Raw genomic sequence first — 21,936 nt, 5'->3', positions numbered from 1 at the left:
CTCTCAGTTCAAAGTAAGCATGTTGATATTTTAATTGAATAGAGACTACCAACACTGACTAATCTTGTTCTGAATCTTTATTTTAAAAATGGAAACATGAACAGTTTGACTTTAACAAACAGAAAATAGCAAATAGAAATGGTCAAAATCAATTACACGATATGCAAACACCCATACATTCATAGAGAAGGAAACCCTAGTCATGGGCTTCCAATCTAGGGCCTAGTGGCATGGCACAAACACAGTGACAAAGCGGAATCAGATAGAATTGAGTGGAGGCATAGCATGTACATACATTCCCTTTGTCCTCTGAAACGGCCACACATCAATCATTCAGCTCTCTTTCCTACTGAGGAACAAAGCATTGGTCAGGGAGTTCTCATACAGTGAAAAGCATACATCAGCATAGCAAGAAAGCTGTGTAGGGTCAACCTGGTGACCCCTGACCGCTTACTGCCCAGAGTGAAGGGGGTGAGGCAGGTTACGTAGAGAAAATCCACTGCATAAAGGAGGCCTCACCTCTGCCGGTCCTGAGTAAATGGTAACTTGACATCAGCAGTTCCTAAACAAACTGGTTCATCCAGGTGGGGATTAAGCACAGCTCTGACCTCCTGGCTCTTAGTATGAAGAATCTCTTCATCCATGCAACAAGCCCGTGCAAACGTGGTGTTTTTTTATAAAATATCACAGCAAATAAAAAAGCAATAAAGACAACTATTCAGGTAGCTCAAGTAATAAAGGTACATACAATAGAAAAAAAACAACAACTTTAGTTTAAACCCTTAACCATTTTCTCTTGCAAAAAGGACACCTCCAAAAAAGGAATCTTCTCACGTCTCATTCTCCTAAATACCCTTTACACCGTCACATCAGAATATCAACGGTAACTTCCTGTAACAATACCTGATGTAGACAGTGACCTGGTCATCTCTTGGATGTTGGGTGCATTGTGACTCTGGTGTGGTTAGTGGGTTGCTGCTGACACTGTGCCTATGGACAGCCAGGCAGCGTACCACAACCAGGTTACTGAGGCGTTCACTGCACTCCCGCCTGACCGCTCAGCTCCTCCTTGACGGCCTCCACCAGGAACCTAAGCTCGTTGCACAGCGTCTCGTGTCGGTAGGCCATGCGGATCTGTGCCACGTTGGTGCGCCTGATGTCGTTGCCGTCGGGCCCATCCTCCAGGTAGTCTTTTCCCAGGAAATGCTTCTTCTCCTGTGGAGATACGTGTAGAGGTCGTTAAGAGTCTGACTTGCCTTGCAAAAAAAACACACACATCCCTTGCATCCCTGAGTTGTATCCTGATGAACCCAGTTTACAAATGAAGCAGTGGTCAGCTAGAGTGTTAGCATTCAAGGGAAAGTCTTGTTGTCCATCCTCTTGCATCACAAAAGCACCAAATAGAAACATACTGGTTTAGGGTGTTGCAGTCAGCTGACTAGCATATTGACAATAAAAGTGTGTAGTTCTGTTATTGGGTTAAAAAACATAAACTGAAAGAAACAATGCTTTATACCCAGGGTCTGTTTTAGTATCCAAAAAACAAGCAGGAAGTGTGTGTGTGTGTGTGTGTGTGTTAGCTCGCCTGGTGTGAGAGGCCGCTCTGCAGCACACTGTTCCTGGCGATCTCACAGACGTCACAGGTGCTGAACTTCCACAGCTGGGCGGCGATGGCATACTCCTCCATTAGGGCTTCCTACAAACAAACAAACAACATGGAGCCACTTACTTACAAACACTCACACTGGGGCCCTATCCGCCCCAACACAACCCCAACCCCCATTGACCACTGACGGAGCAGATACAGAATCTATTTCACGGCAACACAACATGAGAAACCACAGGATGTTGTACACGCCACTGAGAAACACTCAACTTTTCTTTCACATATTTCACATCTAGAGGTGTTTGTGGCACTTTTAACAGAAGATGTATGCGTCTATTGATATTTGGCTAGGGACAGTAATGATGCGTCTATGGTTATTTGGCTAGGGACAGTAATGATGTGTCTATGGTCATTTGGCTAGGGACAGAAATGATGCGTCTATGGTCATTTGGCTAGGGACAGAAATGATGCGTCTATGGTTATTTGGATAGGGACAGTAATGATGCGTCTATGGTTATTTGGATAGGGACAGTAATGATGTATGTTTCTGTGATGCTGATTTTTCACCTTTAATGAAACACACATTTATATGCCTTGCTACCTACATTTTTTCTTGATTATAGTACCAAATATACTGTTCTACAGTATTAGTAAGGACTGAGTACAGTATTGAGTGGAGGTCTGTGTGACCCACCTTGGTGTAGTGGAACTGCATGGGGTCGTCGGTGGACAGGGACACGCACAGGCCTTTGTGGAGGAACTCTCGGAGTGGGTTTTTGGAGTACTCCAGGAACAGGCTGTTGTTGCTCAGGGGTGACATGGCGATGGGCACCTGGGCCAGGTAATACAGGTACTGCAGCACAGGACTCTGAGAAGGCAGAGACACAGATGTACTTACAGAAGATTATAAAAATAAACTTGAAAGTAAATAACATTTGAACAATTAAAACAAATTAGAACATTTAAAAATGTGAACCAAGTTAAAAGATATTCGAGGTTCGTGAGGTTCATGTGTGCCATAATTAGAAAGGTCTCTGGTTGGGTTCTGGAATTCCTGACAGGAACTGTGCACACACAGGGATTATGCAATGACTTCCTGCACACACCCCCGTCTATTGTATGTATTTGCAACAGGAGAGGAGGTGATAAGGGAGGAGGTGGGATTAAGGGAAGAAGCCACATGGATGAACTCTGGCACAGGGGAGATATGCTGGATAGAAAGCCGGCACATTAGTCACTCTTCAAGTGAACATCTGTTTTAGACTACCATAAAGGCCAGAGAGAGAGACAGAGAGATAAACATAGTGAGACAGACAGACAGACAGAGAGACAGAGAGAGATAGAGAGAGAGACAGAAAGAGATAGAGAGAGAGAGATAGAGAACTTGAAGGCAAGTCTGAAGTTTTGTCTGCTGACCTAACTGGCTTAACTGGCCTCTGAGACTCACCTTCTTGAGGTTGAGCCCGTGGGAGATGTTGTCGGCCGTGAGGAAGGCAGACACCAGGTGAGTGATGGAGCCAGCCTCGCCGCAGTGGGGCCGGAACTGGAAGGTACTCAAGCCACGCTCCCTAAAAATCAACAGCAGAGAACTCTCAGGGACCAGAGAGAACCATTCTAACCTGGGGAGAACTTTCACTGAAACACACAACTAGAGAGAACCATTCTAACCTGGGGGGAACTTTCACTGAAACACACAACTAGAGAGAACCATTCTAACCTGGGGGGGGGGGGGGGATATTTCAACTACATGACAGGGAAATCATGTACCTGGCCCAAGTCTTTATCAAGGGATCACAAAGCATTGGGATGAAACTTGAAGTAGGTAGTTCATTATCACAAAATACCAGCTGAGGCAGCATCACACAACTTAATGACAGGGAAATCATGTACCTGGCCCAAGTGTTTATCAAGGGATCACAAAGCATTGGGATGAAACCTGAAGTAGGTAGTTAATTATCTCAAAATACATGCTGAGGCAGCATTTATGTTATCTCAGGGATTTGTAAGGGCAGTGTTGTATAGTAACGAAGTAGAAATAAGGGTGACTGTGAAACTAATGGAGTGGAAAAAAGCACTTAGTGGCTTCAGTCATAACCGCATAAGACACAAATGCAAAGGTTATTGCAAAGTTTTAAAGCAGGACAAGAGTCAGGCAAACTAAACAATAGTTAGTTAAAGTTAAAGAGCTCAAATAAAAAAAATGTTAGATTAAGTGGATTATGCATCAATCTGTATAGTGCCCTATCTCTTAATAGCAATACATTTTTAAGGGCAATAAGGATGTGTAACGGCCATTCACTGCCCCAGTCTCTGAATATGTTACTCACTTGCGGAGATTGTTGAGCACCATGATGTTGGCGTACATATGGAAGAGGTAGTAACTGTAGGGTGGGTTGTCCAATGTGGTCCAGTCCTCAGGCTTGGGACTTTTGTAAGAGAACATGTGATCGCTGTGCTTAGACTCATCATCCACACTGTCAAATCCAGTAACCTGCAGGATGGAGGACATTTCCAGTGTTATCTAATGCGTCTTTGTTCTTATGGTGTACTACTAGAAGATTGTTTACAGTTGTTTTAAAAACTGCTTACACAGCACATGTTTACATCACACTATTCCTAAAACCTGTAACTCAAACAGAAGATCGCAAAACCATAAGTTCATTCTCTTTTTGCAAAAAACATTATACACATAGTTCACTTTCCAAGACACAATGATCAGCCCTTGAACACTTTTTAAGTCCTGCCCTACAAAATGCAAGACAATATATAACAGTTTCTAAGGAGGACATTGGCTGTGGAGTTGCTGTGACAAAATCCAAATAGGGGGCTGGGTACGGGCTCGAACAGTCTCTTTTAATGTATCAGGTAAAAAAACATGTTAATTTTGACCCAATCTTACATAGCCAACTCTAACATATTGTGTATGCTGTGTTTTCATACTAAACACTTTGAAATGCTGTTTTGGTAATGCACTGTACTGTAAAACATCTTTCTTCCTTTTACAACCCTCTGCACCCTAAACGTTCTGGGGTTAATGTGTTGACTAAATATATCTCAGTTTACTGTAATTACCTTTTTTGTTCAAGCAAATTATTTTGTATTTGTACATTGTACAGTAGCTCCGAAAATGAAAATGGTACACCGTGTGTGTGCAACACTTTGGTTTACAGTGTTTTGAAAAACTGAAAACATTGCTGAAATCTGTGAATTTACAGTATGTGTTCAGTCTAATATCCCCCGTCTTTTAACTTCACATTTTTAATATAAACGCTCTTGGATGTGTGACTGTAATTGTCACTAACTTGGCAGGACTTTTGTTGTCAGTCTGATGTAACCAGTTTTGTCAGATTGCTCTATGAAGTGCACTGTTACACTATAATTGCAAAAGGCTTTAGCCAAACAAAGACAGGAGTGTCTTATATTTATCACACTAGTGTGTTGTTAGTGATTGAAGCAGTCTAACCATAAAAAAAGAGTTGTGTTTACCATGTGAAACAAAAGGGATTAGAAAAGGGATTACTGAGTTTTGAATGCAGTATTTGATTTTGCAGGAGATTTGTGGTGGTTTGCATTTTGTACGTGCAGTTTTGTGAATTGTTTGCAGAATTCTAAAAAAATTAGACCTGGTTTCAGAAAAAATGTGTAAGCAGTAGGATTTCTACATGTCGACATATTATACTGGGTTTGCAACACACTGACATTTCATAGGCATGGTGCTATTGACTAGTTCTAGCAGTTCGGCTTTGTACTTCCAAAAAAGTCCTCATCCATGGTTGAGACTGTTGGCAATCTATTATAAATCACTATAGCTTATAAAATGTATTATTTGCACAGCTGTCCTTGCGCAGATATAAAAATGCGGGCTGAAAGTGTTTGTGGTAAGGTGGCATGCAACTTGTTTTCATCTTCAAACAGAGCCATGCTCTTTATGTCAAAACACTGATCAGGGACACTAGGAGACATAAGGCCCTGGAGAGTGTTTAGAGAAGGTCTCTGCCTCGTGTTGTGAAACAAAACAACAAAACAACCATGCATACAAGCATTTATCTCATATGTCACTCTCATATGTCCAACACATGTGGGAGAAACGAATATGTTCTGTTTGCTATCAGAAACTGAACTGGTCCAAATCAGAACTCTGTCTGCTGGGAAGAAGTGACTCAGTGCTCTACTGGTACTGGACCCACACGACCATAGACTACCGCAGATCTCGGAGGACTCACATATTTCAGGAACACGTGGATCTCCTTGTGCTGCTGTGGGTTGACCGTGGCCTCAAAGAGCGGCAGGAAGATATTCTCCAGCATCTTCGCAAAGTTGGGAACTATGTTCCTTGATCTAAAAATGTCACTAGAAATGAAAAAAAAAAACATAACAACATGGAGGCCTTTAATGGCTGCTTTGTGTCAAAAGCAATTACAATATCATCAAGGGGCTCCCAAACCAATATTAATTAAATATAGGACACATTAGAAATATTTAGAAATGTGTTAAACTCGTTGAGCTTCAAGACCAGTTGTGACACACACAAAGGACCTCCCTGCAGTACAGGCGTGTGTGTGTGTGTGTGTGTGTGTGTGTGTGTGTGTGTGTGTGTGTGTGTGTGTGTGTGTGTGTGTGTGCGTGGCGTCCACACTTACTAGATCCTGGGCACCTGGATGAGCCAACGCATGTTAGGGGAGTGGACCTTCTGCTTGATGAACCACTTAGACAGGTTCTCCCACTCATCCGGGGAGCGACCGTAGATGGACAAGCGAGGCTCTGCATACTGGTACTTACTCTCCTCTAGCCCATGAGACACTTCCTACTCGCGGCAAAGGGTCGGAGGGACAGAGATAGGAAAAGAAGCAAAAGAAACAGAGTGTGAGAGAAAGAGAGAGAGAGAGAAAGAGAGACACAGAAAAAAGAGAGAGAAGGAGAAAAAGGTGATACAGAGTAGGTCATCACAGCGTTTACACATGATATGCAAATGTCTGGTATCCATTGAGGTGGTCTGGCACGATGAGCCCATCTAATTTGATTAAGCATACTCAGATGTCTACACTATGTTGCCACTTAGACATTTGTAACAACTGCTGTGTGCCTGATAAACTGTTTGTCTTTTAGTGTTTTAGTTTAATAATGATATTACTCACAAATAACAGAAGTTGAACCAAGGGTAAAGTTTCATGACACGGTAAAATGAAACAAATTGGTCTATTAAAGCACTCAGCAGTACAGCTGTTGAATAAAAACTGATAAGCCATCTACCTGCCTAACTGCCATCTTTACTTTTCCTTCACCCTGTTCTTGGCAGAGTTCAGCTTGGTATGATGGTGATTACAGACAAACAAGACATGACAAGCATTTATGAGACATACCTTAATGATCCGTGCAAAGTATTCTCCGTCCATGTAGTTGTCGGTTTTCAGGTAGACCTCTCTGAGCTCACTGGCCCCTACGGGGTTGTACTTAGAGTTGAATTTGTCGAATCTGTGGAAAGTTTGCCTTCCCTGGAGATGCACAGAAGAAGCAGGAATCACAGATTTTTCTCATCTGATAACAAACGTTTGACACAAACTAACATTTATCAAACGGCTAGACAAATCCAGACGTAGGTCTGGATATTTTCTCGCTTAAAAATGTGGTCCGTGATTCTGGCGAAAAGTTGTTGATATTTGAGTTGTTGATATATGATAAAATGACACCCTTCCCTTCCGTGCTCCTAAAGCAATGTGTCGATTGGCTAGAGTGTATGACGCGTGCCAAGCCACATTGTTTGTTTCCTATTTACAGAGCCAGGAGTGTTTATGAGCAAAGAACGAACTGCTAGACGACCGCAAGGAGCAATTTGCTGAATCACACAAAATGTCTATTTGGATTACTATCACAGGCTGCACCTTATGATGTCAGTAATGTCCGTTAAAATTCAGCTGACTGAATACTGTGTGGGATGTCAGTGTGGGATCTCACCGCATGCACGTCCAGAGAGTCCACGGTGAGGTCATAGGGGTCCATGTCCAGGTTCTCAAACACCTGCTTCAGGGTGACCTTCTCTCCATTCTTCTCCAGGACATCGCGGTCGGCCTCAGTCTTACAGGTGGTCTGGATGAACTGCAGAAGGTGCTTCTGGTTCATGCAGGCCGCTGCGTGGATGTGGGTGTCCACCTTTGTGTTCACACACACACAGACACAGACAGACACACACATAGAGACACACACAAACACACAATGTGAGAAACCACTGAATAATCATAGAGTTTGAAACAACATAATCACTAGAGAATGGCGAATTTGAGATTATTTATGATTCTGAGATTACTTTGCGGACGTTGTAGAAGTCTCGGTGCGGAACACACTTCAGCTCCTTGAGTTCCGCCATCTCGTTCAGCATTTCATGGAGGTAGAACTTAGAGAACAGGAAGTTGAGACGCCTGTGGCAGTAGGTCTTCCTGCACGTACATCAGGGAGGTATTTTATCTTCATAATTCATTCTTACAGTGAGATTGCAGATCTGCAAATCTTGTACAAATAAATTATTTTTGCATCCAATTACTCTTTGTACCTAGGCAGTAGGTCTTCCTTCACACACATTAACGAGGTAATTTAATGTAATTAGAAGTCTGATTCTCTGAGTCTGATCAATTCTCACAGAGGTAGATGCAGGACCTGCAAGTCTTTTTACTCCATTTGTACTCTTCATTTTACTGCACATCTCTTTTGAGCACACATTTATTAAGGTGTGTGTTATCAAACAGCAATAAAAAAATCCCACAAGACATCACAGACATGCTTCAGAATTTCTTCATCTTCGGCTCCCATTTAAACTGTGACTCTTGACGCGGACCATCTGCGGTGAGCTGATGTACAGTTGAAGCCAGTCTGATTTATTGGACCATATGCAAGGTCGTGTTAACAAGCTCACCGTGTCGAAAACACCCGGATCAAAAGTACCTGCAGACCTGGCATATGGTGGGCATAAATCAGGACCTGGGGTCGATGAGACTCTCTCTGCTTCAACAGGTGGCTGGGTTGCATTGCTTTCTATGTCTATTTATACTTAACTTTTCCTTTCCAAGTTTAGTCTTTTAACGACTACTGTATTTAAACGACTACTGTATTGAACAGACCGAGCTTCTCTGAAACCTTCATTGTTATTTTTAACGTAATGGGAAGGTGATAAAGGGATGTGATGACTATAAGCATCATGGATTGGCTGGTGAGGTGATTGTGCTTCTGTACTGTTTTCTGATGCTGCCCTCATACTTCTCTGTCCTTTTTACACACACAGTGTGAACAGGGGCCACACGTGAACATTACTGCTTGATTTTCATGTGTTTAATGTAGAATATATCAATTTGTGTAGTTACAACAGTTTACATGTACTGTTGTCAGTGTTGTAACCATGGTTACATGGGAGGGGTTTGCCGGTGTGCACTCACGTGGGCCCGTCGGCTATCATGGCGAGCACGTGGCTCATGTCGATGGCGAAGGTCTCCAGGTCGGGGTAGGGTAGGCTGCGAGGCTGCTCCTGTGCCAGGGCCTCAGCGGTGTTGTACACGTACACGATGCCGTCCTTCACCTTTAGCTCGTAGTTCAGGTCCTCGGGGATGCCCTCCATGGAGTACGGGTCCTCCCCCTCACGAGGGCAGGGGCAGATATCTGTGCGGGGAGCGACAAAAGATGTGGATTAACTTAATGTAGCTATATCTACCTTTATGTATGAAAGCACTTTAATGAGTATCCTTATCTCATGGCAACACTCTCAACACTGAATAATCATTATCAGTGGCGGCTGGTGGTTTTTAAAGTGAGGGAGGAAGGACTGTGCGCCTGGTTGCCATTGGCCTGCTTATTCCGTTGGTGGCATAAGTATGTGAGATACAAGTTGTTTCAGGGTGCTTTCGTGAATTACAGTACTACAAAATAGCAGGCAGGGATACAATTAATACAAAGCCACCAGTGTGGAACCATTGTACTTAAAAAGCTGGTGGGCAGCATGTCTTTGGACTAGACAAGGCCAGAAGGAAAGGATGCAAAGCCAATTAGTCAAATCAGGCCTACTCTTGATTTGAAAAACTACTTTCTAAATTTTGGGCCTACCATTTGGCCTATTTTCCCCCTCAATTACTAAAGCTATTGGTTATTATTTGACTCATTTTATTTTCAGCTGCAATTGTTTTAAGAAAAATTAAGACACAAGACCAAAAGTGATGCTATTTTAAATGCTCTGAATCATTCAGTAACATCCTTTCCACAATATTAAACAACAAGTTACACAGGCAACAAGTAAGAGAACATTATTTCAGAATTATTAAAATGGGCTGTTAGCCTAACATTGTTTGTGGAAAATGTGGTGGATGTTCCAGAAAGTTGGTCAATGTGTAGGGTAATTTGAATAGATACGAAACACATCGCGTTCTGAAACATTCATTAACAATTTCCATTCAGAATGTCAGCTGAACGTGAACAGTCAGGCTAACAATAGGCATATGAACGATTTAAAAACAAAACAGTACCTGGTACCAGTGAGCTATAAGTATTTCGCATACCAGTTAGCAATAACGGCAGCGGTTTTACCATTGGGTTTAGTGACTTGGATTTTTGGAACAGGTTTCCCTGTTGTTTTGATACTAACCTTCTCTCTGTAGCTCAATGAATGAAACGGTTTGTTCAATAAAACATGAACAATATCTTCGTTTTCCATTGCACATCCTCTTTATTTGCCATCTTTCTACAGCAATCTTTAAGAGTGACGTGTTATCGATATCCTTCTGCAGAATGGTTTTAATGTCTAATCCCCTCTCTCCAACGCCAAATCCGTTGTTTATTGGTTAAGCGATGTTGGCGCAGACTCAGACGCTAGGGAGGTCTTTCCTCCCCTGGGCAATGTAAGTGAATGAGCCCCACGAGCCGCCAGTATCAGAGACAGATTACATTGATCTCAATGGGAGCCAAAGGGAGGACGTCCTCCATGCAGTAATTTCTTGTTACGATAGGGGGTGCTAATGTTATTTTAACTCAGGGAAACAAATTATAATATGCATAGTATTAAATACTGATATCAAACTGGATTTTTAAAGGAGTTTAGTCAGTTCAATTACAAAAATACATTTCTCAAAAAGTTTGGGCAGGTTCTTCCTCCGTTTTCTCAATGGAAGAACCTCCTCTGATCATTATTGATTTTGCATGTCTCTGTCTTGCCCCCCTGTTTGTATTTCATTAGTTTGTCCCACGCAACCAAGACAAATTCCTTGAATGTGGAAAACTTCTTATAAATAAACCAATTTGTCATGGTGATTCATCAGAAGGATGTTTCACAACATGGACTTTCAGTCACCAATGTCTCAGCATCTAAAAACAGAACTGTTGGATCATGGTAATACACCAGGGACCGAGCCTCATCATGATATATTGAATATTGGTGTGCTGCATTCAAAGTTGCGTGGCAGTAGGCTCCCATTCATGCATGAGTGCGTCATTGAGAGCAGTGTTTCCTCCACACTGGTGTTCTGCGGCGTGATTAGGCTATGTTGGAGAGGAGGCGGTGCATTCCTGATGAATAACCACTGACATTTGATTATTTGGATGAAATCCAAAGCATATCGAAATGTTTAGCTAATGTCTCACAAACATCAACATGTCTACAATAACAGGCTCCGTCAGAAGTACGTCCCGAAGTGTGGAAAAAAACTATTCCACCTCGGGGATCTTGGACGGGATCTTGTAATACACCCTTGTGATCTAATGTCTCAGATCTGAGTGTTGAAGGAATCCAAACCTGGCAGAACTTCATCCTCCTCTGTCCACTTTTCACCATTTGCGGTGGCGAGGAAGCGGGATGTGGTGCGTGGGAAGCAGTGGTACGCCAGCTTGGAGTACTTCTCCCGGATCAACAGAGCCTTGAGGAGACTCCTGGCTGCCTGCTCATAGTCCTCCACTGTGACCTGAAGTAAAGAGATCATGGGAAAGTCACTCCAAAACCTCTATCCTTGCTCTATCCATTTCTTACTGCAATTGCAAGAAGAGTATTGGCATACAACGAACATTTGGAGCGCCCCTCCTGTCAGTGCCACGAGGGACAACATTTAACAACACAACAATACTATAAGCTAAAAAAAGATTAAGAGTTGTAATCCCATGGTATGTAATAGTGTGAAATCCCAACAACACTATTAACAAGTGAGACTCCCCGTGCTCCTTAGAGTAGTCTTTGGTCAGCACTCCCACATGAGGGGTATTTGTTTTTGTTTTTTAAGGTTAATGTTGATAATAATTAATTAAATTAAAGATTTAAAAAAAGTTTTAGATGGAGTTATATGTTCTAGATCTGTGTTGTAGACGTTCTCTGTGTATGTTGATAATATTTCACTGCATGCCAAGTTTTCCCTTATTCACATTGAATGCATGTGTGACTCCTCACCCCAGCACAGTAGTCCCCACTGATGGTCACCCTCTGGAACTCTGGGACAGGTGCGCGCTCGGGAGGGGCTCCGTCGGTCGTTGAGACGAGGGGGGCGATGACGCTGAACGCCCAGTCTGGACACACTGAGGGAAACTGCTGGGACATGGACTGGGAGCGTCTCAGTTTTAAATTCTTCTTCCTGTGGAATCAGCGTCAATAAATCAGAAATGCCAAGCTGCACAATTCCCATTTCAAAGTGAAAAGCCACAAAGTGTATAAACTGTATATACGTGTAGGTTTTGGAAAGACTGATCTCGTCTGACAAGATTTTAAATTATGTTTTTACTAAGAGTCTTGCAGACATGTAATAAATAAGTTTTCACAATTTTTCCTGTAGCTAAATAACTTCAGAATGACACAGAGGCGTTAATTAAACGTAAGCACTGTAGTACTCTCGTGTGTCACATAAGTTTAACAGCATCTGTGAAATGCATTGACTAAATAGACTCATCATGAAATCAAAACCCTTTCTAAAGGCTGCCTCACTCTCTGACTGCCTCAGCACTTGCATTTACACTAATGGCCTCGATGGAACTTTCTGGACTACCTCCTTTAACCTGGCACTCTCCTGTCCCCCCCCCACCACCACCCCCTACCCTGCCCACACCCTTGCAGACCTCTTGGCACTCTCCTCGGAGTGTTGCTCGGCCAGCTCCTTGAGCAGCTCGTGCTCCTTTGCCTGGTGCAGGCCGATGGGGCAGTCCTCGGGTACGCTGAACATGGACTGCGCCTCCTTGGTGTCCTCCTCCTTCAGGGCTGACTTGTACACCATCTCTGCCATCAGGCGCACCTTCTCGTCCACATCCGACAGCGCGATCTTCGGGAACTGGCGAGGCATATCTGCAGCGGGGGTAAATGAGGTCAGGGCACGGAAGCTCAGGAACACTCACATACAGCACACAGGCAAAATAAGTCACACAAACACGCACAGGCAAATAAGTCACACAAACACGCATGCACGCAGGCACTCTCACACACACACACACACACACACACACACACACACACACACACACACACACACACACACACACACACACGTGCACGTAACACTCACGCAACAATCACCACAACAACAATGGCAGGAGTGGCTGAACGATTCATGTGTTACTCTGCACCACTTAATTGTTCCCAGACGATTTGGGTTAATGAGAACCTCCGCGTGTAACCCAGTGGGACAGCATTATGCTGGTCTACCTTGTCTCTCTTTGCAGAAGGATAACATTTCGTCTTCTGCCCACAGAACCATGGAATTACAAGATCTGAGGTGCTGTCACCATAGACATATTCATATCTATGGCTGTCACAGTCTCTTTGCCAAAGCAGAACCTGATGCTGTATGTTTTAATTGGATGTGGCTATAAATAACAGATAGTGGTGCGGGAAAGGAAAACATTATCTTTAAGGTAGTTCAAAAATGTGTTTGCTTAGCTGACCTGGAAGAGGAGGCAGTTTAAAATAAGCAAGGCTTAAATCACAGCGGTTGACATGTCTGCACCAGAGTGTTTCCCTTAACTCAGGTTTCTAACCCCCACCCCCCCCCCACCCCCCCACCCTCTACTGCCAACCACTGGCACGGTTGACCAGGTAACCTTTAAAAGAGCTAGTCAACATGGGTCCTTATATTGTGGTAGACAGCATTTCACCTTTGACCTCACACAGCGTGCCTTCGACTTCAGATGGTCAGCACGTGCCAAAGTCTGGGGGCAACAGCTGGAAAAAGGCCGCACATGTGCACAGAAATGCATATTATGATATAGAACAGGGAACTGTGCAAAACCGATGGAAGAAGCAATATATGATCAGAACTGGGTAAACCTTAAAAAACACGAATATTTATATAATGGTATATAAATAAATAGCAGCCATTGTCACCTGTTTGTAGTTATAATCATGTATCATATGTTACAGATTATTAGCTATGCTGTTAAGTACAGCGTAATGTGTAGGTTGAGTAACAGACTCGCACTCTGAAATTAGTAATTACATTCAATAAAAGTACAAAAGTGCTGGTCAACAAGAAAAGCTATTGTTTTGCACAGCACTCAATGGCATGGTTACAGCTCAACAAGGGATGATAGGGATAAAGTGTTACCACAAACTGTACAGCCATTATTTATGGGACTAACCTCTCAAACTTGTTTGTGTTGTGAGAACAGTTCTTTTTTGGGAAGTTGGCAAGGTCAAAGTGACAGCTGTTCACCAGAAATGCAGCTGGGTGTTTTTATGTTCTGCAGCTTCAACTTTTCATTGGAATGATGAATCTCAGAAACACAAGTACACTTGCACACACACAGAACTCTATAAATACACAACGAATGTGAAGCATTTATCAGTAAAAACTATTTTCTTGCAAAGCCTCTAATTCCAATCATCCAAAGTTATCCCATATGGTGCAATCTAACTCAACTGACAGATCCGCCAATGATGCAATGTTCTACTCTGGTTTTGATCTGAAGTCCCTCTACCCTCTGGACTTGGGACTAAACCACATGTCAGCTAGACAGCTCCCTGGTCTCTGGCCTTGTTCAACCCCTTTCAGCATGTTTTCAAACCCAGCGGCTGTTCCTACACATTCATGGCTCCAGCCACTGGTGTATACACTCCGACTGGACTACTGCCTGTAACACAGCTGTGTGGCTAACACTCCTGTTGTTTTTCCGTGTGCTGCTTAGGCATCCGAATAAATACTGGGTCAGCTGGCTGGCTACCACATGCCAGGAGATGTTGTTGATCTGCCTATGTGTGTGTGTGTGTGTGTGTGTGTGTGTGTGTGTGTGTGTGTGTGTGTGTGTGTGTGTGGTGTAAGTGTTGCTACATGTCTAGATGAGGACCAAGGTGGGTGGATTGGATTGCACAACATGGATGCCTCTCTATTGACATGCATCCTTGTTGACATGTAACCTAATGCTTTGCCGCACTGTCAACAATCCTGGTGCCTCCATACGAGGCGGTGTGGGGGCGACTAGTCGGAGGTGGTGTGGGTGGGGGTGGCTGGGAGTCGGGGGGGGGGGGGGGGGGGGGAGAGATTGGGGGGGGTGGGTTAGGTGTCCTACACAACGTGAAGTTTAAAGGCAGCTCCTGACCCCGCCCTTCTAGGAAACCTGCATACCCCACAGGCCAGCGCAGCACATTCTCGCTGCTTACAGAACACCAGACCTTTCATTTGGCAGGCAGCAGTCTGACCCACATACAGTCGAACAGTTTTACAACAGCATATATGTAATAAAGCACTCCACAGCACTGTGATGTATAATAACCACACAGACAGGACATCATTTGTGAGAACCACAATTTATCACTGTGGGTTAACCTGAAAGTGCCCACTCATCCCCCGCCATTTTGGATGATTTCAATGAGAACTCATCATTGCTCGTGAATGGGGGACATTTCTGACCTGGCGGCCTATTGTCAATGACCTCAACTTTAAGCACGTCACCTCGCCATGCAGGGCACCTGTGACCCTCCCGGGTCTGTGTTAGCAAGAGGGATCTGAACACCCCTGACCCCTGTGACAATGAGTGACCATGTGTGACAGCGCTCAAGAAAAGCCCCTTTGTCCCCCAATCCTGGGACTCACATTTAATGTTCACTTCACACTCTCTTTCTCTCTTACCTTCCCCAGCGATCCGAGCCATGTTTCCGTCTCTCTTTCTCTGTCTCAGCAAGTCTGTCTGTCCTGGCTTTCCTCTTGTGCTGGCTTAGATATTGTGGTGCAGTGATGTGTCATCTACCGGTTCTGTGTTATCTGTGAGCTCAGTGAAGCCACACGCTGTCTTGAGTATCCTTGTCCCTTCTCTATTTTAAGGGAACAAGCACGTCATGGCTGCCAGGGGAACACTAATCCTTACCAGTATGTCACAGCTTGCTGTCAAATGAGGCTGGCAACAACAGCCCCCCAAACCCAAATGCTGTGTGTGTGTGTGTGTCTCTGTGTGTGTGTGTGTGTGTGTGTGTGTGTGTGTGTGTGTGTGTGTGTGTGTGTGTGTGTGTGTTTGTGTGTGTGTGCGCGTGCGCACCAGGGACAGAGAGAAGGGAAAGGTGACAGATGGCTTTCCCTCTATTAACTAAGGCACAGAAAGTTAAAGGTGGCAGTCTGAGGTATATCCACCATGAGAGTTCTGCTTTTTTCCTTGGCCAGCAGGTGACATCATAACTCAACAACTTTTCAGGTTTCAAAAATCAATGCACACTTCTGCAGAATAAGAGATATGACAGGGCATGACAGGATCCACTAACTGGGTCTGCTTATAAACCTATTTTCGCAAACACAAAACAAAATTGGACCCTGTGCCTGGACTTTAAGTGCAAACAGTGTGTGTAGTTCTATTTCTCCCTGATATGCAGCTCTGCAATCCCTACAAGCTAACAGGACATATGTCTGACAAAGAAATTGCTGCAGAGACGACAACCCTATATTTTTTCCTGGCTGTGGTCTTGGAAACAGCCCCTGGGAATTGTTAAGTGTTCTAACTAGCAGCACAGGCACAGCACAGAGATGACAGCCGTGGAACTAACACCTGGCATTAACACAGCCAGGGCCAGACTCCAGGCACTGTCCCACCATAACACAATGCCAGACTATGGCAACGGCAATATGACGTGCCAAGCTAACACACACCGCTACAGCAAATGCAAATTCTACCTTTTCCGCATCTAACTGGAATTTCTTTCTATTTTCCATGGGGAAATGTTGACACAGTCAGTGCCTACCAGTGAGACTAAATCTAGCCTCAAAGCCCCTCCCATAGCTGGGTACAGCCTCACCTTGTGCAGGCAAAGTGGCAAACATTCCTCTCTCTACACACCCTTAGCTCTAATGAACAAAGAACAAAACAACACAACACAACACTCAGCCCACACCTCTCCTCCACAACATGCTACTCTTGTGCCCTGGTAAGTTAACCTGAGCCAGATCTACAATGCTGTTCAGTGTTAACAAGTGGAGTTCAGAGAAGTAGCAGTCAAAACAAAGTGTTCTTCTGCGCAGCATTACTCATTCACCCAGCTTAGAGTTATCAAAATGTCCCTCACAGCATTCCCCAATCCCCCAGCCTAAAGTTGCATACTGACACGCTCTGCTCTACGTGCTGCCCTTGGGCTCCTGAGAAAGAGGCACAATTTGCAGGCAGCCCCCCCCCCCCCCAACCCCCCTCTCATGGCTTAAAAATAAAAAAACACCCATCACTCGCTTTCCCTCTGCAATGCGCACAAGTGCAAAGAGCTCTCGTAATACCTACGCAAATGACAACTGATCTATCCATCCCTCTTGCATTAGCTGGGTGACGATTCTTAGCTATGCCCCTGGAGCCCCTTCTGCCTAGCAACCCACCACAATCTGGCAACATGATCTGTGAAAATCCAAGAGCGAATGTGCTGTTTACAGCTTGGCCTTCCTGTTTGGCTCTCCCCGCAGTCTGTGCTCATGTTAATGCCCGGCTGTGTGCTTGAGCTCCGCATCGCAGTGCCGAAGCAGTGTGGGGTGTGGAGATTGATTTACCTGCGTTCTGTGGTACCTTTGCGTCCGGGCGACTGTCTCTGGGCTGGTTCCGTCACCTAGTGAGTGACTGAGTGAGGTGTGTGACGGTCTATGTTTTTTTCTCAGCTGCCTTTTTTTCCTCCCACCTCCCGCTGATGATCTCTCAACCTTTCCACCGTTTGTTGGGAAACAATCAAAAGAAATCCGACTCCACCTTTAACCATCCCACCACCCCTCCCCACTCTATACCAGGCTCTTACTCTCTCACTCTCTCTCTCTCTCTCTCTCTCTATCTCTATCTCTCTCTCTCTCTCTTTCTCTCGCTCAACTTACTGCCAACATCAGAAAGGGTGCTTGGCACAGCTCCACCAGATCTCATAAACTACATAGCTGTGATAGCCCTGACCTTGGGCTGGATGTTTTTTTTTAGATGGTCACTATTAGCCATAGCCTTTTCCAAACAGACTAAAGTCCTCTTGTCAGGATCACTGGCTGGCAAAGTCAGTGTTATTTCTTTTCTTTACCCACCGGAAGGGCTGCAGAAAAAAAAATAAAAAACAGAACCACTGAAAAAAGATAACCACAGGCTACTATCACTACTACACGACTACCGTGGTTTTGCTTCTGACCGGGGTAACAGACACATATTTGTGAGCTCTCTCAGGAGTTGGTATAGGCTACTCAACGGCTCGTGAAAACACCCCTAAGAGATTAGAGGATTATCCGGACGGTTAATGTTATCAACACAGTTTTGCCTAACTCCAACAGGATCAGATTTAAACACTCCTGTAACGACTTCAAGGCCGCCATTGTTCACTATTATTGCAGGTCAAAAGTCAAGCACATTTCTAGCAAGGCGACACAATGTGCTCCACATCAAGTCTCATCACTATCACAAACATGTCAAAACATATTCAACAATATAATGAGGGTTGAGTTATTTTGCGCAAGTTATTTTGGCTGGGAATGCTTTGGCCTTTTGGTATGAAATGACCTACTGGAGCCTTGCCAGTACTCTATTACGGATGTTTAAAAGTTACCATTGTCCACATTAACTCACATGGAAAAAGTATGTATGGCCTCATAGAACTATGTACAGTATGAAGGCAAACATAAACTCTCAATGGAATGAGTAGAGTAACCTCAAGGGACGTAGTAGACGAAATAACTGTTACACCAATACCAATTTTTAAGACGCCTCCTGCCAACTGATATATTTATCAAGACGAAGCCAGTGTGCCTGACAGTTGTAGACCTAGTGTACTGTTTGGAATGTATGTTCCTCAGTGTTTATTTTATTCGGCTTGGCTTCCTGCTAGTGTTCTCACCTGTTCTTCTCAAGAAACTATGACTCAGTCATGGGGGTATTAACTGTCCGACCCCCCCCCCTCTGAGTGTTCAAGGCTGCCCTCTTGCCAGGTCCAAAATAAGGGAGCTCTGTCATACACAATTACAGCCGTTCCTCTCAACTGCATTGAAAGCTTCAGAGTAACTAGGGAGTGGAGTGAACCAACCGGTTTACTTGCCGCCATTTGTTCAGACTTCAGAAGACAGGAATGTGCAGTCTATGGTGGTATATGTATAAATTATACATAACGCAAAGAAATATGTGCGGCTTCCTTTACCAGGTGCATGGGCTATGCCACTTAGAGAAACAAAATGCTTTGCATATATGCATGTCTTCTGTTTGAAGTCTCTGGTTTGCCACTCCCTGTAAGCACACTAATAACGCCATGCTGCAAGGAAACCAGTAACCCTGAGCTTAAGAGATCCTTTGAAGCTTGTTCTCGTATGGCTGGCTCCAACACGCAGGATGTCATGCAGAATGCCATCTCATGCCACAAGGAGGGGACATCACAAATATCACTCCAACCAACTGCTGCAAGATATTTCTAAATGCTATTGTTGTCGTGCTGCTTATGTCTATCAGGCTCACGCAGGCATGGATGGTTTCTGTCCCCTTATCTATTTTTAAGCCTGGCTTAAATCCAAAGGCTGAGAAGAGGATGTGGAAAGTGGTCATCAAGAGTCTGTGACAGCCGTCAATCAAACTGTGCAGACACGGAGCCGGTGAACTCTGCTTTGTCAGAATAAAGCAATTCGCCCAAACTTTGTGGATAAGGCTAAGGCTAAGGCTAAAGGCTACCAGGTGAAATCATGGGTGCAAAGAAAAGGAAATGTTCTTTTAGTAATTAGTGTGCCTTAGACAGCACTGTGCTCATCATGTCTTTAAGATAGCAACAGGGGTAGCCTGTATCTTTCATGGCCTAACTGGTGTGCTGTGGAATGGACTAAGTTCAACAAAGGAGGCTACAGGCCTAGGTGTTTCCTTTCCAGTTCGATAGACGCTACACCAACGTTTTAGGTTACCTCTCAGCGTTGGTAAAATGTCCCACATTGTCCCTCACAAAAGTACTACTCATCCCACATTTGGTCTCTTTGCATCTGGTCACCCGTAATCTAGGAATGTTGAGGGCTGTTGCTGTATCTCTGTCACCCACTTAGATAACATTAGGATACCATGATTGTAAGTGTCTGTGTGTGTGTGTGTGTATGAGAAAAAGAGAGAGAGAGAGAGAGAGAGAGAGCAAGTCTCACTATGGCAGGTTGTTGTTGTGTGTGTGTGTGTGTGTGTGTGTGTGTATGACGGTGTCTGCAGAATTACCCTTCCCGAGATTGGGAGTAGATTGCTGCTTGCAAAGGGGTGTCTCTCTTCTCCTCATCCTCTCCAGTAAATGGAACTATCTTGCACAAAAACAGATACAGTAGGTCACTTGTGAGATGAACACAAAAGCCATACAAAGTTATCCTGCCAGGGCCTGCTACGTACCAAGGGCCATTTCTAAGTATAGGGCAGTGTTTCTGAGTGCCACACCACTTATAAACACAAGAGACCATTTTTTACCAATAAGATAATGCTTTTATTTCTTTTTTGTGACCATGCTATTACAGATTAAAAAGATTTTGGCTGAATCCAATATGAGCTTGTTCAGTAACTCTTGACGTTAGTAAAAGTAAACAGGAAATAAATGTGCCAGTCAAGATCATCGTGGCATCCTTTTAGTCATGCGCGAGATAACACTTAGTTCTTCCTGTGGCATATAGCTTTCAACAGCTAAGTTGTGGTTGATTTACTTGGAGTGTTGTTGTCGTACTGTCAGAAAGCTCTTGCAACAGACCTCAGTGGAGCACTTACTCGAGAAACAGCCTTTTTCAATAGCACTTAAAGTTTTCTCAGCCAGTTGATGACTACCCTCTTACAGGCCATTACATTTAAAATCACAGGGAGTTGCCCTTCTTCCCCACACCCCCTACTTCCGATACAATTCAAAAGTTATTAAGCTTACTGTTGGCTAGTGCAGAATGGCGCAGTCAGTCCTTTTATGGAACAAAAATGTGGCAACTTAGCCCCAAGGCACCACCCCTGATAGTGCACTCCATTCCACAATGCCAACAAAAACTTTAGTACACAATTTTTGTCAGATTTCAACACATACTATATGGGATTAAAGAAGGGGTATACATTTCAAAGCTTTGCCAGGTTTTCCTCCACACCACCAGAAGAGTTAAGATATGTACAAGCAAACTGAGACATGCAGAGATGCCAATGAGAAAAAAAAAGCTAAATACACATTGACACAGTTTGTGCATATGTTCTGAATCAACACGTGTGAAGGGAGAGGTGAATAGAAAAATGAGATGCAGGACAGCTGTGTGCTCACCTCTGTTTTTGGTGGGTCCTTTAGCGTACTCTTGTCTGAGACACACTTACTTTCTCTGACTTGGCTCCTCTTTTGATGCTTCTTCCTGTTCGCCTGCAAGAATGCATGTCACCAACAGTTAACTCTTTCACTGCCACAGCAGAGCGAGTACATGCCCTTCCCAGGAGGCTTCAAGAGATACAAAGCGCATAATTTCTATTTTCCTTGCAACAGACATTCGATTTGTACGCTGACTATAAACGTGTACAAATTCCTTTCATATGAGAAGGGCTCACCTGAACCTTTTTTAAACTTACAAACTTCCCTGTTCAGTCACCAACTTCCCCTGTGCCATGATCACAGACAATAACATGGTTCAAAGTTGGCTGCATTTCAGTCCCAGGGCAGGGTTTTTACACAGCACAGTGCCTTTGCATTCAATAATGCCGGAAGCAAAATGGAAGGAAGCACCATATAACGTAAGTGTGTCACAGATGAAAACTGAAAATAAGCAGGAACACGTGGATTATTAATAAACTGTGCAATATTCTTGCGATCTTTAAATGCAAATTTGTCACGGTAAAGGACTGCCTTCAAATGTGTATTTTCGTCAACATACCGACAGTGCCCCCGACTGGTTGTCTGATGCTATGACACTGTTTTTTTTTTAAAAACACTACCTAGCATGGCTAATTGCGAATGTCAT

At 44.0% G+C, this 21,936-nt stretch overlaps 1 protein-coding gene across 4 annotated transcripts; it reads right to left on the bottom strand.

Moving 5' to 3' along the window:
- Positions 1-75: 75 nt before the first annotated feature.
- ampd3b (adenosine monophosphate deaminase 3b) lies at positions 76-21,542 on the bottom strand. Of its 4 annotated transcripts, XM_080842794.1 has the most exons (17): positions 21,527-21,542; positions 21,252-21,344; positions 20,195-20,274; positions 12,668-12,890; positions 12,009-12,189; positions 11,367-11,532; positions 9,028-9,247; positions 7,908-8,037; positions 7,559-7,753; positions 6,967-7,098; positions 6,247-6,410; positions 5,830-5,956; positions 3,934-4,097; positions 3,054-3,174; positions 2,301-2,474; positions 1,586-1,696; positions 76-1,215 (listed from the first exon to the last, which is right to left on the bottom strand). In XM_080842794.1, exons 3-17 carry the CDS (start codon positions 20,250-20,252, stop codon positions 1,036-1,038), a joined length of 2,346 nt encoding a protein of 781 aa, XP_080698920.1. In that variant the 5' UTR covers positions 20,253-20,274; positions 21,252-21,344; positions 21,527-21,542; the 3' UTR covers positions 76-1,035. The 4 variants fall into 4 exon arrangements, with proteins under 4 accessions (XP_080698920.1, XP_080698919.1, XP_080698922.1 ...); XM_080842793.1 differs by lacking the exon at positions 21,527-21,542 and having other exon boundaries at positions 20,195-20,270; positions 21,252-21,285; XM_080842796.1 differs by lacking the exons at positions 20,195-20,274; positions 21,252-21,344; positions 21,527-21,542 and adding an exon at positions 17,551-17,627.
- Between the last annotated feature and the right edge of the window lie 394 nt (positions 21,543-21,936).

Source organism: Sprattus sprattus (assembly GCF_963457725.1).
Source record: "Sprattus sprattus genome assembly, chromosome: 7".
Lineage (NCBI taxonomy): Eukaryota > Metazoa > Chordata > Actinopteri > Clupeiformes > Clupeidae > Sprattus > Sprattus sprattus.
Note: the sequence above shows the minus strand (reverse complement) of the source record. Positions and strands in the feature narration are given on the sequence as shown.

Coding starts and splice junctions, on each gene's coding strand:
- ampd3b (XM_080842794.1), bottom strand. CDS start 20,252: ATGAGGAGAAGAGAGACACCCCTTTGCAAGCAGCAATCTACTCCCAAT. Junction 12,190..12,667: donor TCCGAGGAGAGTGCCAAGAG/GTCTGCAAGGGT, acceptor CTGATTCCACAG/GAAGAAGAATTTAAAACTGA. Junction 4,098..5,829: donor TCCACGTGTTCCTGAAATAT/GTGAGTCCTCCG, acceptor TCCATCCTGCAG/GTTACTGGATTTGACAGTGT.